The sequence below is a fragment of the Lepidochelys kempii genome, chromosome 7, assembly GCF_965140285.1.
Source record: "Lepidochelys kempii isolate rLepKem1 chromosome 7, rLepKem1.hap1, whole genome shotgun sequence".
In the NCBI taxonomy this organism is placed as follows: Eukaryota; Metazoa; Chordata; order Testudines; family Cheloniidae; genus Lepidochelys; species Lepidochelys kempii.
The window spans coordinates 71820690-71837963 of record NC_136386.1 but is presented as its reverse complement, the minus strand read 5'-3'; the positions used below and the strand labels follow the sequence as shown (position 1 = coordinate 71837963).

General features: G+C 43.8%; 1 protein-coding gene and 1 long non-coding RNA gene across 2 annotated transcripts in view; one reads left to right on the top strand and one right to left on the bottom strand.

Moving 5' to 3' along the window:
• CHAT (choline O-acetyltransferase) overlaps nt 1–9192 on the bottom strand; it is a 41637-nt gene extending 32445 nt beyond the window's left edge. Inside the window, exons 1-3 of the mRNA XM_073354911.1 lie at nt 9064–9192; nt 5801–5992; nt 2884–3002 (exon numbers count right to left, since the gene is read on the bottom strand). Of these exons, the coding sequence (XP_073211012.1) occupies nt 2884–3002; nt 5801–5992; nt 9064–9123 (371 nt within the window). The 5' untranslated portion in view covers nt 9124–9192. The remainder of the gene's footprint in view (nt 1–2883; nt 3003–5800; nt 5993–9063) is intronic.
• LOC140914746 (uncharacterized) overlaps nt 1–17274 on the top strand; it is a 120165-nt gene that overhangs the window by 75054 nt on the left and 27837 nt on the right. The gene's annotated exons all lie outside the window — the stretch shown is intronic.

Below are 17274 nucleotides of genomic sequence, written 5' to 3'. Positions count from 1 at the left end.
TTTGCCATGCAGCAACTTGGTGCCATTTCTGGGAGTTCAGCCTGAGCCCAAGAAGGCCCATAAAGATCAATTATACTCTACAGCAGTGGTTCGCAAACTTTTTTTTCCGCAGATCACTTGAAAATTGCTGAGTCTCAGCGGACCACTTAATGATCTTTCCAAATGTTATTTTGTACCATTAGCTAACTATTGTAATGCGCTTTAGATAAAAGCGCTATATAAAAAAAATTAATAATAATTAATTTTTTTTGGTTCTACAGATAAAAGCACACAACTCATATTTTAATATCAGTAGTCTCATCTTTCGAATGCGATGGATGTGCCCTCTCTCCCCCCGCCACGGCAGTCCCCGAGCTGGGGCTGGGAAGGAGGGGGGCTCTCCCTCTCTCCCCCTCCATGGCAAACCCCGAGCTGGGGCTGGGAAGGAGCGGGGGTCTCTCCCTGCCTCCCACACCACAGAAGCCCCTGATCTCTCCCCTGCCACAGCAGCCACAGAGCTTAGGCTGGGAAGGAGGGCCGTCTCTCCCCAGCAGCTGCAGCCCTGGAGCTGGGAAAAGTTGCCTCTTTCTCTGGCCCCCACAGCCCTGCACATCCCAGATTCCCCCCATCCCCTCTTCTCACCCCACTGCCTCCTCCCACCTACCCCTTATTCCCCCCAAGTCCACCACCTCTCCTTACATGTGTGTCTTCTCTGGGGTCCAGGCACCTAATTAGTGGAGCCCTGCCTGCGCAACTCCATTAATTAGGTGGATAGCCCTTTATTCTCTCGTGTGTGGCCATCCAGGCATGCACTTCAGAGAGAACTTTTCACGGACCACCTGAATGGAGCTCACGGACCACAGTTTGAGAACCTCTGCTCTACAGCATAACGGAGTCTGTCTCTTGGCAAGAACAGAAAAAAACAACATCTATGATCAATTTTAAAATACACATGCAAAGGAAGAATTTGTTGACTAGTGTATATAATTAGTGTTATGTATTTTTATGAGCATAGTGCCTAATCACGGACCAGGACCCCATTGTACTAGGTGCTATACAAACACAGAACAAAATGACAATCCCTGCCCCACAGAATTTACAATCATGTAATGATGATCCTTACTTAACAATTAAACAAAATTAGACTGGATACCACAAGAGGATACTTGGAAGTAGTTGTTTACAGAACGGGATGGGGGCTGCATCCTTGATAGGAGTCTCAGCAATATAAACACTTAAATACTACCTGGTGTATTGAAGTACTTGCTGTCCTGAAATATATACTCTTGCTCCATGGCTGTAGGGCAGGAACATTATTTCCTCAGACCGCCCATTTGCTGTGTTTCTGAATGGGATCTTCTATGCTAAAAGTGTTTGCATGTTACACATCATATGCATTAGAGAAATGCAAAACAGTTTCATAGAAAAGAATGTGCACAGTGAATCTATTCAGTAACAAGAGGAAGCACATTTATTCTAATGTTTAGAGTAGGTTTAAAAAAAAGACATGGTGCTCTATCTATGCAAAATTTTAATATAATACAGATCAGCTTCAAGGTTCTGGCTGTTTTTCAAAATTATAATAGCATAAATTCATATGCAATTTAGTGTTTCAGTAATGCGCAGCTGGAAAGTACTAAAAGCAAAGAGGAAATCTGCAATATTTGAAAGTAGCTTTGCTTTGTATTGCTGTTTAAAAAGATTTGGCAAAGGTTGAGAATTGGAAGCTTACTTTTTTAATAGCATCTGGGGATGTATGTTGTGTACTTGGCTTGTATAAACTTTGTTTATTCTTTGTTTTCACTTTTTAAAATAAATTTAGCCACCCTTATATCCATATAGGGAAATGGTCAACACCAAAAATGTTCTTTGGATACTGGTGATTTTAGAAGGAACAGGGCTCCAGAATTCGTTGGTTTTACGTGCAGCAGCAGGTATAATCAGGAGTAATGCAATTACTTTTTGATATAAAGTAATTTTTGAAAACACTGTCTGTTAAAGGGACCCTTCTCCCCCAAACCCTGTTTTCTTATCCTTCAAGTCAGCTCTGTTGTACATAGCCTAATTCTTCATGAGCCCTGGAAACGATTTTCTTCTAGCTCATGTTTTAATATTGTATCTCCAAGTTCTTTTCTTTGGGCTCTGCAGCAGTCTTTTACATTAATCTGTTATCTGATCAATGACAACAAAGCACTCACTGTTGTTTTAGAATGGATTTTATCGTATTGTCGGAGGGTGTTGATTTCTTGATACTAGTTCTTGGTATCCCAGTTGTTTCCATTGCACTTTCAGGTTGTTTTGACACTAGCAAAGTTAGTGCCCACTTTCCAGCACTTGCGCAGCCTGGGGGTACATGGTGGGAGATGGGGCAGTATACTAACTTTTGGGCTTATATTTTCCCTACTCATCAGTCCCCAGGAGATGCTCAACTGAGTACAAATGTTTTTCCTGCATGGCGCAAAGACCTCCGATTAGGGTGGCTGACATGTAGGGCTCTGCTACAGCTTGCTGAGTTGTAACTGTAGCATATTGGAGACTGTTCCAGTCTAAACAGCACGCATGGAGTCAGGATTTCTTTTCCCAGCAAAGAGCTCTGATTTGGGAAAGTATCTGATGAGCAGTTTAAGATGCTTCACAAATATCCCTAGTTTTAAAATTTCCACTAGTATATTTTGTCTAAAATGATAAATGTGATGGCAAAATTTTCTATTAAAAAGTATAATTCTTAACTTAAGGTTTCTGCGTGAGTGAAACTAGAAGCTGCCTCTAGCCAGTATGTACAGTAGGGAATGGTTTAATGACTGGCACCCTCATTTGTTCAAACAAGCTACTTGTCTGTTTGCCAGAGTAGCATATTTAAAGGGTTTTTTTCAGAGGCAAAAGCTGTGGTCTTTAATACGTTACCTCAGCTGGTCATTCACATCCTTGAAATGTTGACGAGCAAAGATAATTGCAGGGCTGGAATTGACTGGAAGAGCCAACCGGTTGCTGAGGTACATGTCATCCAACCAGTAGTTAAACACCTAAGGGAAGGGGAGGAAACATCTTACAACCAAGTAAAAGAGTGTGTGTGTGTGTGTGGGGGGGGTGGCACTATGCATTAAATGTGGGCTTTGATTAATGGGGCCATTGATCATTTTCAGTCTGGGCTCAGTGGGCTCAGCTCACTCTAAATCAGCCACAAATCCATTATCCTATCATTCAATCTATGGTAATTTACAGTGTACACCATAAAAAAAAAACAAGTTTATTGTATTATTACCTATATATTTGTTCACAACAAAGTAGATTTAAGAACCAATGGTAAGTGTTTATTTCTTAATGGCCCCAACTGTATTTTCAAGGATGGGTAGAATTTAACCAGTGTAGGCTTTCCTTGTGGAGATAGTTGCTGCAAATGTCGGTTGATATTGCCTAGATGCTAATTTTATTATCTTTCAAGCACCTTCAGCGTACTTACTGCTGTGCAGTATGTAGAGGTATACATAGCCCCAGCGAACTTAATAATCTAAGGCCCTGATCCTGCAGATAATAGTGGATGGGTGGAATCCTTAGCCTGCACAGAACCCTATGATAGTCAATGGGGCTTCATGCATATGCAGCAGTCCACTTACATGCCATCAGTTCCAAGATCAGGGCCCAAATTAGACAGACAATATACTGTAGTTAAAAAACAAGCAACATCAGGACCTAAATTTTCAAAAGTGACTAGTGATTCTGGGTGCCTGAGTTTTTGGATGCCCAACGTGAGAAACCTCAAAGGGACTGATTTTAAGAGGGGGATGGTACTTAGCATTATCTGATCATCAGGACTATTTGAAGTGGGGAACTCCAAAATTGGGTCATCTAAAACACCAGTCATTTGAAAATTTAGGTCCATGTGACCATATGAAGGTCAAAATTTCAAAGCAGTTCCAGCATGGGGTGTTTGCTTGTTTTTTAATTTAACAAATTTGTAGGTGGATTATGCCACTGAGAGATGTGGAGAGAAGCACATCAACTGCTGGCATGTCAGAGTGTGATAGTTATCAGTACTTGGCCCATACAAGCACAAGTAATGACCTCCTAAGCATTTGTGTACAGAAGTTGAAAGTACAACAAAGACATTCTCATATCCTCAGCTACTGTTTCACGCTGTTGCTGATCACCACATTTTGGGAGACAGAGAGTTGTTTGGAAAATCAAGTTGTCTGTCTGAATTTAGCAGACATACTTTGAGTACAGTAAATATAAACAGAGAAATTATGCAAAACTAATTATGAATTTATGCATCTGCTGAAAAAGATTTCCTTTGAGATTTTTTCAACGTTATTGGAACAGATGTTGAAAATAACTCCTTCCCCCACATTCCCTGGAGTCTTCAGGAAAAGAGGCCAAAGCTTTATTCCTGGGAAGTTAAATTCCAAATTAAAATAACTCTAGTTTGTCTTAACAATTGAATGATTACTTTTACTAGCCAGACTGGATGTTGTGATATTTCAGAAAAGCCTTATATGTGGCTCAACTATCATTCTTGTACCCTTCAGGCAGGTCACATTTCTTATTTGAATGATCAGCTCTCTCCTTAAATAGTTATTAGAAACACATTTTTATTTAATAAATGTATTTTTTTCTCCAACAAAGAAGATGAATTATTGTTTCAGGATCAGAATAACAAAAGGAGATTTGACCATTCAGTGCAGCTTGCAGATGATATCTGTGTGTAGTCTGTATAGCAGGGAGAGAATTATTTACTTGGAATGCGTTGGCTTTTAAAATCCAGCTGTCATGTCATCATTACAATCTAGGTCTGAATATAGGAACACTTTAATTGTTCAAAGGTTCTTGTGGATCATATCACTAAAGCTGGGGGGAAATTCTGGCCTCACTGAAGTCAAGGGCAAAACTTCCATTGACTTTAGTGGGGCCAGGTTTTCCACCTCTTCCTAGATGAGATGGATAAACCTGAATACATACCATTTTTCTAGTTTAGTTACAATTTCTGTCACTCATTCATTATCCAATATGCTGTCACTACTGCCATTTTTCAGATTGGCCAGAAGAGACAGCTTCAGAATGGATGGCCTGTAACTGTCTGCAAATATCAAACACAATTTATCCATAACGTATTGAACTTTTCTTGCTTTAGGGAGCAGAAACCTTGATTGTTTAAAGATTGAGGTCTTCAGCATGGCGCATACATTTTTTTTTCTGCAAAGAGGGATTTTAAGCAAATCTTTTGACATACTATACAGAAAGAAAAATAATAGTCTTCTTTGAAACCATGTTCCCCATGTATACCGCCCAGAATAATTCGATTTGATCAGAGATCACATGGAATTGGTACCCATAGTACACCATGCCCACAGTCCTTGTAGTCCCATCAGTTTGTGCAGAATTCAAACTCTTTTTTTAAAATAAAAAATTTCTAGCGCCCAAGGCTCCCCAGAAAGCCTTCCAAAAGGGATGTGATGTAGCGCTCTCTGCCTGAGTGTGCAAATAGCTTAAAACGATGGCTCTGAGAGATGTGAACTGCCCTCATCCATACTACTGAGTTGTTGACCCTGAAGTCTAATGATGGCATTGTAAATATCTATATTTTTAACAATATCAGTGGCTAGTCATTTTAGAAACATTCCAGTCTACCCTTCTGGGAATGTGGGTAGAAACACCAGCACGTTTTAATCTAGTCTGACTCCTGGACTTGATCCAAAAAGTTGACATGATTTATAGCAACCTTATATAAAGGTTTTTCATGTAACTCATGTAGGTAATCACGAATAACTTATAAATGAGCAGCCTCTCACACAAGCCATTCTTTTTCTAATGTGCATTTACTTACCCAGTTTCCAATCTTCTCCCTTCTATCTAGAAGTTTTTGCTGTAAGGATTCTCCTAGACCTCCTGCAACTCCAAATTGTTCTACTATGGCCTTGGTCTTCCTAAATTGCTCATCTGGAATCAAGTGTTTCACGCATTGTAGGTACATGTGCAAGGTCTGTTGCAGTGGAGGCACTGGAAGCTTGGGCAGTGTCTAATCATAAAAAGATGGAGCGGTAAATAATGTTATGCATTCGTAGTATTTCTTTAGTTTTGGGTGAGTTACAACAGATGATGTGAATATTTTAGAGGAATATATAGGTTCGGATTGGATCTTGGTTTTGAGATGTTATTATCTGAGACCAAGCCCATATTCCTAGCTTTGCCCAAATGTCATTTCTGTCACACATTTTTTTACATTAACTGCTATAGAAATAGCATGAAAATGTTTTTTCTTCTTTGTATTAGAAAGATGAGCCAGATGAAGGCAACACTTAAAGAAATCTCCCAGGAAGAGTTAAAGTTCTCCTTAAGGGAAGCCTTCCTGATGATGCTGGAATCTTACCAAGTTTAACTGAAAATATGCAGAGATTCCTTTGGAATTAGTTGGTGCTGCTCTCAACATGCAGATTGAGTTTCAGGGATAGATGCACAGAGCTTTGTTTGAGGGCGACTGTGACAGGTTTCAGTTGGTCCACCGAGCCGCTGGGGGGGGCAGTGGGGAGCTACTGCCTCACCGGCCGGCCTTGATCACACCTTTCTGTCTCTGGGGAATTAGCGGAGGGAGGTGTGCCGGCTAGAGTCAGTGGCACACCCCTCAGGCAGGGGGAGCGCCGGCAAGTCTGTAGCGTGCCCCTCAGGCAGGGGGAGCGCTGGCAAGAGTCTGTAGCGTTGTCAGGATTCTGCTACCCAAGGCGGGTTGGCCAGGGTAGGGGAACACAGGCCCACCCAAATCCACTGCGTTCCAGCCCAGGGCCCTGACAGTGGCGGGAGGAAAGGGTCCCGACACTGGGTCAGCGGGGAGCCATCTGCAACATGCTGACCAAATAGACCCGCCGCACTGTACAGTTCTGCCCCTGGGCTACTTCCTACCCAATCTCTCGAGCGGGTCCCTCTGGTCCCCCCAGCTCATCAGGGTATTCCGCTCCAGCTCCCACTCCCCCTCAGGCTCATGCTGGCCCGGGTTACTGCCTGGCTCCTCCAGGTACTAGGCAGCTGGCAGTCCTGGTAGCCCCAGTCCTTCCTCCAGGTCAGGTTTCTCCTGGCCCAGGGCCTCCCCTGGCTCAGCAGCAGGGTCTGGAGGGAACAGCCAGCAGCCTGTGCCTCCCTCCCTCCTTGGTGTGCCCTGACTGGGCTAAGGGCCCCGCCCTTTGTACGTCCTGTTCCACTCCTCCCCTTCCGGGGGTTGGAGTAAGCTTGGTCTGGCCCCACCCACTCAGGCTGAGAGAGTGGCTCTTTACCCTCTGGTTCGGAGGCAAACCACCCTGGCTCCCTACAGTGACTAAAAGGGGAAATATGGAGGACCACATGACCTCTTTCTCTAGAAAAGGTTTCAGCCATCTTAAGAAAACTTCCCTTTTGGACACCTTTAATTCTCCTGGGGAGATTCCTTTAGTAGCTACTGTCTATGTCTTTCTAATAAATCTGCATGCCATGTGCAGTATCAATGAATTCCAATGGGATCCTTGTATATTTTACATTTGTAGTGTCTCGTAGCAGTTGGGGTTTTGAACATTGTGAGTGTAACTGTGTCACTTCAGTGGAGTTGGATCAGTGATGATGTTGACCCAAGATAACTTGGGTGTAAGATCTCTGATGAAGAGCATAGTTAGTTGTCTATAAAATAATGAATCAATGGTGGCTCTCAAACAGCATTCCTTAGTGTTCCCATGCATTGCTTTGGGACATTATCACTTTGTTTTATAAATTGGAATTAAGCCAAACAAATATGAGCTTTCATTAAAAATAAAAAGAGCAGAGAAGTCTGGTGGATAGGGCAAACAAAGCTGGGATCCATGGAAGAATGGAAAAATATGAGGAATTTTGAGTCTATTGGAAATCACAAGTGTAGTCCCCAGAGAGGTGTACGGCGGCCTCAGAGTCCTGAAATTGATTTTCACCTAGTGAAGCCATCCATACCCACCCATTAGTATTTCGCATACAACGGGATGTTTGTGTGGATCAGTTCTTTTAATAGATATTCATTCTTTTTTTTTGGCTTTTGTCTGTTTCATAAACAGGCAGTCTTCAGGTTGCTTTTCCCTAGTTGATGTACTAGAAATTCATTTTTAACAGGTTTGTTCCTTTATCAGAGAAAGTATGTGAGTGAGAGAGAGCTGTGCTCTGTGCCAAGAACTGGGAACCAGGGAACTCTGAGTTCAAATCCCAGCTCTACCACTGCCACTCAATGCTGCAGGGAAAGGCACCACTTTGCCTCCATTTCCCCATCTGTAAAATGGGGATAATATTTACTTACCCATGAAACATGTGATGGGATGAATTAATTGATGAAGATGAAGGGCCAGTTGAGCCTGTAATGCCTCTATATACATCATAAGTGAAAAAGTAATTAAGTGATTTTTGTCCATTTGGTGCACAATACAGGCATACAACCTCCTTTGGAATTTATTTGAGCAGTTCAGTGGTAATGGGCATAGAAATTTGTATGTCCTGGTGATGTCAGATATTCTGGTTCCACCATGTTTTGTCCAAGTAACATTGCTGTTAGTTCCACATCTTTACTAAGGCCAAAAGTTTCACACTTGATGGATTTAGGTAACTAATTTTGGGCATACTCATCTGAATTTCTGGTCTAAGCTCCCTAAATCAATGTATTAACTTTTTAATATTTTTACCCAGCTGTCTCACAGATGAGTTGTATGTGAGAAACTGATAGGCAGCCTGTACTACCTTGTGGTAGAATGAAATGAATACTGGCCATTTCAGACTTTGTTGTAAATAATCTGCTCTATTTTTTTGTTGTTAGTCTCTGTTTGAGATGTGGATAATAATACATAACTACCTAGTAATGCAAATGCAACAGGGGACGGGTGAGGATGAATTATTTGTACTTTGAATACGAAAAGTGCTAAGACTAGTTTAAGGTCTTGATACTAGACTGTTGCAAGTGACCATTGTTTTCCAAAAATAAAGAAATGAGGTCAGGAATAATGTTTGTATTTACCACTGAGTTTCATTGATAACACTGCTCCTATTGATAATAACTAAAAATCATCTTTCTTTAATCCAACTCTGTTTTGTTTTTGTCCAAAAACAGCCACCTACTGTCTCATCTTTGCTGCATGCATCTTTCTCCTTCTGTGTGGGTTTCTCTAGCACAGGCATCCTTGCATTTCTTTTGAGATCTTTTACTGAGGCCAGAAATTGAAGCCACTTGGGGGCACTTACAGAGCAGTACACCTCAGTTCTGGAAATAGAAAAGATTTAAAGCCAAGTCAGTGACAGTTATTTATTACCAAAATATGCACAATATATAGTGTTCCCTGTGCAAGCGTACATTGAAGCTTAAGAATGCAAAACTGAAGAGAAACAGAACTACAATATCTAAAGTAAACTGAATTGAATCCTTTGAATATTACTTTGTCATTCAATTTGTTGCATTTCTCTACAAATTCATTTCTATAGAAAGATCCCATGCACTTAACAGGTTCTCTTTTGCCAGTTTTGATTCACTTTAATTCGTCAGTCTAATTTACTTCACAGTATGTCACACCATTTCAGAGTAAGGCCTGGTCTGCAGCCAGCTTTTGTACTAGTATAACTATGTCGGTCAGGGGTGTGACTTTTTGTTGACATAGTTATACCAGTACAACCCCTACTGTGGATGCAGTTATACCAGTATATTCTGTCCAAGGTACTTCCAGGGCCCCTGTTACCACAATATCAGAGCACCTCACACTCTTTTAATGTGTTTTTTTCCTCACAACAAACCTGTGAGGTAAGGAAGTGTCAAGTGACTTGCCTAAGGTTACAGAGGAAGTCTGTGGCAGAGCGGGAAATTGAACCTCCTGAGCCCCAGGTGAGTGCCCTAACCATTGGACCATCCTTTCTTTTATCTGTGGCACTGCCTTATACTGATATAGCTTGTTCTCTTTCCCATTCAGGGATAAACTATGCTAGTATAAGCAGATATATTGGTATAGCTGCATCCACATCAGGGGATTGGGCCGCTTTAGCTATAGTGGTATCATTAAGGTAGTCCAACTTTTGTGAGCAGACAAGCCCAGATGCTTAAAGGTACTTAGACACCTCTCTGCCTCACAGTTCAGATGTCACTGACATTTTCAAAGCTGCTGCTCAGCAGCTGCCAAACCTTGTAGGCACCTAAGTCTCTTGGATACCTAAATATCTGCCAGCCAGCATTTGCAAAGCCGCCTAAGCACTGATGCCACCCCCACAAGTAAAATAAATAGATGTTGATCAAGTAGATAGAGAGCTTCAATGTTTATAAAATACTTGTGACTGTACAAATGCAAGGTAGTGGTATGATTGCTACAATGGGGTTTTAAAAGAATTGGTAGGAGAATTTTTGTGTATGAAAGTGAGGGGTGAATAACTGGGCATGCTGTGGAAGGCACTGTGGGTTATTTCCCTCACACAGCTGTATGCAAGGGAAATTTAGGTTAGATGGCAGGGAAAACTTTCTGGCTCTAAGGGTAGTTAAGCTCTGGAATGGATTTCCAAGGGAGGCTGTGTAATCCCCATCACTGGAGGTTTTTAAGAGCAGGTTAGACAAACACCTGTCAGGGATGGTCTAGGTTTACTTGGTCCTGCCTTAGCACAAGGGGCTGGACCTGATGAGCTGTTAAGATCCCTATGGTTCTATGTCATCTTTGCTATTCCAGTCTTTTGGCGTCTGCACAGCTCTGCCAAAAAAGTGTCATTTGAATCCCCTTCTGTGATTCTAGTCCAGAGCCTTTGCTGGACAAACTAACACTTGTGCCATATTGTGAGATAGCTTTAAAACACTGGTGGATGTCCACAGGGCACTGGAATGAAACATACCAAACTCTTTTTGATCTGTGATGTGCTTTATCATAGATATGAGGTGAAAGGCTGCATTAACCCACAGTACCACTCAGCTCCCTATATAGTACTACAAAAATCTTGCCAAGTATTTATGAACCATTAAGCGAACAACATAAACTCAAAAAGAATTTAACAAAGAATTTAACAAAAGAATTTAAACTTTCCGTAATGCTCACTGAAGTCTGTGGCGTATGTAGCTGTGAACCTGTGATCCCTTAGTTCTCTGTGTACTGCCTTTAAATTCATAAAAACCTACGTTGAAAGACAGAGCAGCCAGTTTGTCTTTGGCACTGACGCAGCCTGTGCTGAGGAAGCACACACGTGGTGCTCTCGCAGTCAGACTTTACTTTCTTTCCTTATTGTTTCCTTTAATTTGAAATAAATGTCATGCAATCTCAAAGTACGTGTTTGTTCTTGGTCTGTGGAAAAATCTAGCAAAGGCAAAGCCCCTGGGGTTAATAGAATCATAGAAATGTAGGGCTCAAAGGGACCTCAGGTCACCAAGTCCAGTCCCCTACACTGGAGAGGACTAAGTAAATGTAGATCATCCATGACAGTTGTTTGTCCAACCTGTTCTTAAAAACCTCCTGTGATGGGGATTCCACAACCTTCCTTGGAAGCCTGTTCCAGAGCTTAACTATCCTTAGAGTTAGACAGTTTTTCCTAATATTTAAACTAAAACTCTCTTGCTGCAGATTAAGCCCATTACTTCTTGTCCTTCCTTCAGTGGACATGGAGAACAATATAAAGAAACAATATGTATTATGTACAAGGACTTGGAGAAATATGGGAAAGCTGACACTGTAGTTACTTTTGTTTTGTCTCTTCTGTGGATAGAGTCTCACTTTTAGTCTCAAATACATCCGATGAAGTGAGCTGTAGCTCACGAAAGCTTATGCTCAAATAAATTGGTTAGTCTCTAAGGTGCCACAAGTCCTCCTTTTCTTTTTGCGGATACAGACTAACACAGCTGCTACTCTGAAACCTGTCAATCTAGCATCTCTCACAAATATTAAATTCACTTAAATGTTGTATAAAGAAGATGAATGTTGCCCTAATGATGGAAAATCCCAGAGAAAAGCAAGATGACTTTATAGTTACTCGCTCTGATTGAAAGGAACATTGTCAAAGTTTTGGGGCCAAAAATTAATTTTCATGTCTTTAATTATGAGTGGCTCAAGCACACTCCCACTGTTCCTTCAGTTAACTCCATGTTTTTCAGCAGGATGCTGACCTTTGCAGGAATCATGTAGTGTTCATCATATTTCAAAGCAGCAGCAAAAATCCACAATAGAGAAGACTGACCTCTTCTTTAGCAGATAACAGAGAAAGAGTGACCGATCTAATCCACTTATTTGGCTTTGTTTCCAACTCATTGGAGTCAATAGATAGCTAAATCCTATCAGTTAAAATGACTTCTTGCAATTTATAGTGTAATGGTAGTTTTACATGAACAGCTCACAACCGATCATGCTAATTCTCTTTGGTATCAAGAGTATGCACTTTGAGCTGTGCGTTACTAGGGCTTGTTAAATGTTTGAAAACGCTAAAGTCAGGGCTACTTAATGACTAATTTAAGTCTCAGCCAGTCACATGGCCATTGCTTGATATATGGTGTCTAGTGCGAAATCACAATTAAATCTTTTGCTCTTCCTTTTCATATTCAGACTTTAACTATTTGATGTGGTGGAAGGGTATACAGTACTGGGATGAAAGTATGAAGGGGAACATTTAGGCAGCATGTTAGGAGAAATGGGAGAGTGAAGTCATTCAGATTTCATCCCTTGAGACATTTAAAGCTACATTGCAGGAAATAGTAGACAAGGCAGGGAACAATCCTGGATCCGCTATGAGATAGATCAAGTTGACCCAGTAGGTCTTCTGCAGTGTGTCTCAGTGAGCACTGGGCCTGATCCCTCAATATGCCAAGTGCCTCCTACAAGGTTCTGATCCCCTTCAACTCCCAATGACATCAGTGGGGATTGAGGGCTTTCAGCACTTTGTGAGAGACCCTCAGCACCCCTCGGGCCTGTTTTCTAGCGTGCTAACCAGGCCCAGGGTATGCCAGATGAACAACTCAAGGATCCACGAAGTCAGCTGAGGAGGGGAAAGAAGACTTCGAGGGCTATAGCCCGTGGGTGGAATACCTACCCCAGACGGAATCAGAGCTACTAGTGTGAACCCAGCATCTAACCTTCCCCTCTGGCAGTGTTGAGTGGGATCACGACAAACTGCCCAGCGCTACTGGGGTGCAGCCGCCGCTGGGCTGGGGAGGGCAGCGGGGCAAGCAGCAAATTTGCCGCTGCCCGAGAGCGAGCGATAGCGGGAATATTGGCCGGGGGTAGGCGCGGCGGGGCAGGTCCTGTCCTACTCACGCAGAGGAGGCATTGGGAGGTCTCCTCACCAACGCCTCAATCCCTTGGACAGCGCAGGGCTGAGAGCTCGGTGCCTCGGGCTGCGTGCTGGGCTGGGCTCCCGGGCAGGGGCGGTGCGGATGAGGGGTGCGGGCTCCCGCAGGGGGCATTGGAAGGGGGAGCGGGTGACCGCTCCGGGTTACAGGCCGGAGGGCCGCTCCCGCTGATCAGCCCGTTCTCTCTGCGCGGCGCGGCGCGGAGCCCCTGGAGCCCGGATCTCTCGCTGCTCTCCCAAGCCAGCGGTTACCTTTAGCTTTCGCTTTGCTCGCAGCCGGCATTATCCTGTTTCCTTCTTCCTCTGCCCCTTCCCATCTCCGTCCCCCTCCCCGCCCTGCCTGGCTGGGCAGCTGGAGCCTTTCTGGCCATGCCCCTGGCTAATCCCCTTTCCATCCATTGGCTTCTGCGGCCACCCCTTCTCGGTTCTCACCCTCCTGCCTCAGTTTCTTTCTAGGCGATCCCGAGGGAGGCTATCGCAACAGCAACGGGTAACCGCGGAAAGCAGGAGATAAAGCGTAGGCTTTGCGCTGCTGCTGGGGGAGGGGAACACCCTAGTTGAGTTTCTGCTGTGAATAAAAAGTTATTGCGCTCCAGCTGTGCTGAAAGTAACTGGACTTAGGTACGAGCTGCGGTGAATGGCAGTGTCCGCTGCGCGCGGAAAGCCTGGAATTGCTCAGGAGCCGGGCAAACTCCCGCCCCGAGTCCTTGGGAAAGAGTTTGCCACCGAGGCTGGATCTTCCACTTGAGTCCAGAACCCGCCCCTGGTGCCAGCCTTTCCTCTTCGCCCCGGTGGGGTTAGTGCAGCCACCTCTGGGGCTGCCACCACTTGGAGGCGGATTCGTCTGTTACAAACCCATCCACAAAGACACAGGTGTCCCCAAAGGGCGGAGCGCTGAGTTATAGACCCAGCCCTGGTTCGGACCCCTTGACAATCTTCCCGATCTTCCAAGCTCTTGAGCCCTGATGGGAGGAGGCAGCCTATACAATATTTAAAGGGACAGCAAAGATGCTGTCTGCAGCCAGCTCCTTTGAGGAAATGATTTAACGCGTTGGAATAGTCCTAGACAGGGATTAATGGAACTTGCCAACTGTATCAACATAATAAATGGTTAGCAGCAGAGCAAATTAATAACAGCAATAAAAGTCAAATCTTCCCCTTACCGTTGCTCTGCGCTCCGAGTGTTAAATTGATTATAAACTGGAGGCGTCTACAACTTGTAAAAACGGATGCAAATATCCCCCCTCCTCCCACTCGTCTGGTTTTAGTCGCCTCCCGGCTAAATGAAGGAACTGTTTGAATGTCTTTAGCTGATTCCCCGGACATTCTGCAGAGGCTGGCGATTTGGTTTGTTCGGGGGTGTCATTCTACAGAACAATGTCTGCTGCAAAGTGGTTATAACGCGCGCACACACAGGGGTGAGAAAGGCACATCTGTCTGGTGCAAAGGTGGGAAAAGGCACAAGCTAAAGAACATCGGACACGCACCCTTGACGTGCGTGCGAACAGCTCTTGAATGCATCAGTGCCAGCCAGCGGCTGAACACCCCTTACCTGTTCCAAAGCGAGTTGATTGAAGTCAAAGTTTCAAACGCAAATGTCAGGAGCAGAGGGAAACCTGGGGGTGGATATTTCAGGCTTCAAAGCGCTTCTTGAGGGCTCAGAAGCGCTCTGGGCAATGTGGAGGCTTTGGAGCCTGCTTTTGCTCTGTCCAAGGTACTTTCATGTCTCCCTTTCCTTCTGGACACATACACTGCGTTGGGAGAACCTCTTCGTTCAGCCTCCCCCAGGTCTGGCTGTCTAACTCCTCCTTCCCTCCCTTCCTATTCGTGCAGCCTGAGCGGCCTCCCATAAGGCAACTCAGCCCAACCTCAAACCATCCTCCCGCTAGAGTTCAGCTTTCCTACAGGCTGGACACGCGGAGAGCGTCCTCCTCTCCGGGGCCAGCGGCAGGGGTTTTGCATGGTTCGCGGTCCCTAACCCAGCAGCAGACTGTGCGTTTAAAAGCAACATGGCACTAGTCTCTCTCAGCAACTAGTGCCCGGGAGCGGCTTGTCCGAAGTTACTGGGCATCGCCCCATGGCGTGTATTTCAAAGTGAAGGCGCCTTTTTTTCCGAGTGGAAAGCTGGTGCAGGGAAGGCAGGGTCCCCCTTCTGCGCTGACTTCGATAAAGCCACATTTTCTTTCGGTCTTTCGTTGCTTGACTATCAGGTTAACCTGCCACGTGCGGCAGTCTGACGAAGGGAAAAGGGCAGACACGCAATGGGTACGCAATATACATGTGCTCTGACCTCTCCCGATTCCCGATCTGCTTCCTCGGCCCCGTTGGGAATCCTTAATACTCTCCAGCCCTTAAAGGAGCAGGCTGAAGGACAGGGCCTCTCCTGTGTATTGAGCAATGCTTCCAAGCTTGAATTAAAGTTCTTTTCCTTGGCGTTCATTAGATGATTAACGGTGTTACTGGGGGTAAGGGAGTGGGAGGGAAATAAACAGCTCTGACTCCAAGGAAAAATTCAATTCCCCATTTTTGCTGCCTTTAGTTCAGTTGTAATGCAAATTCTCTCCCCTCCTCCCCCCCTTTAAACAATAGCAGCTTCTCCTTTGACCAAGTCAGGTCTTTATTCCCCGCGTTCGTTAGAATGGAGTCATATCTTATTTCTAAATCTCTAGCCCGCTAGCTTCGGGGGTGCGGGTTAGTTTTAAGGAGCAATTGGCAGTGCATTTCGAAAGAGCTTATTAAATACCCTCTGCACCCGGTGTTTAAAGTAGTACTCGTCTATTGGCGAAGATGGTTAACCAAAGGGTTTTGAATAATAAGAATCGGAGTTCTGTACAGAAATTATTTGTTCCCCTAGAGTCACAGCTGGACGAGCAGCGGTCTCGCTCTCCCTGTCTCTCTCTCTCTCTTTTTTTTTAATACAAATTGGCTGTCCTGAAAAAGGTAAGCACTTTCTCTTTTTCCGCTGGTTTAAAATGAAATCAGAATGTGGGTGTTTAATTAGTGTGCAGTCCCTGGGTTTGTAAATATTGCTACCCTGGTTGAGCCTCCTTACCAGCACACACAAAAGCAAATGATCATTTGAATCTAGCCACACTGAAAAGAAAGTAAGCTTTCAGACATTAACTAAAGTCATACCAATAGCACTATGGACGGATGCCAGGGAAATCCCAGTTATCTAACTCCAGGCGAAAAAAAATTGTTACATCCTTAAATCTTCTTTTTGGCAGTTGCAAGTTGAGCTTTATTTTAGAAATGTGGGACTCAGCTTGGTCCTATGGTCATTATTGATTCTTTGTTACCGAAACCAAAATGCCACTACAAAGCAGCGCTTCCATTGTTATTTGTTCCTCTCAGAGGGGACTCCGAGGCCCTGAAAGCTGCTATCATAACGCCCTATGTCAATCAGAGACCTTGATGACCAAGTGAAATTGATGGCTGGTTTGTTGTGTTTCTTCTTCATTTTTCTAGGAACTCTAGCGGGAGGGGACTCTTTATTTTTTAGAAAAGAAGCCGTTTGTTTTGTCTAATAGATGGTTGAACATTTAAATAAACGATGTATTATAGCGACCTATAAGCAAGGGGGGAATCTACAGGGAAAAAATGTGAGCTTCGGTTTTATATTTGCGTTTGGACCACAGGTTCCATCATTTGGATATGTTTGAATAAATCACCTTCGCCCTTTTTAGCCCGTGATACTGACATCCTTTGTGAAGCGCTCTGAGATCTATGGGAAGCGCTGTATAAGAGCTAGGTATTATTATTTTAATCCCCATAGATTATAATTATGTGATATAGACGGGACTACATTCTGGGCAAAGTATTACATTTTCCTTACCGTAAATCTACGTGGGGTAAATGCAAAATTCGGAAGCATTTGATTATGTAAAGTCTTTATTGAAAAAGTGCTGTATTTAAAAAATAAACCAATACCTTAATACCAAGACAGTGTATGCAGCGAAGTTTGATGCCCTGTTTGCAATTCAGTACACATTTTCTGTCGGAACATTTTTACATTGTCAATCTTTGAATTCTGAGATT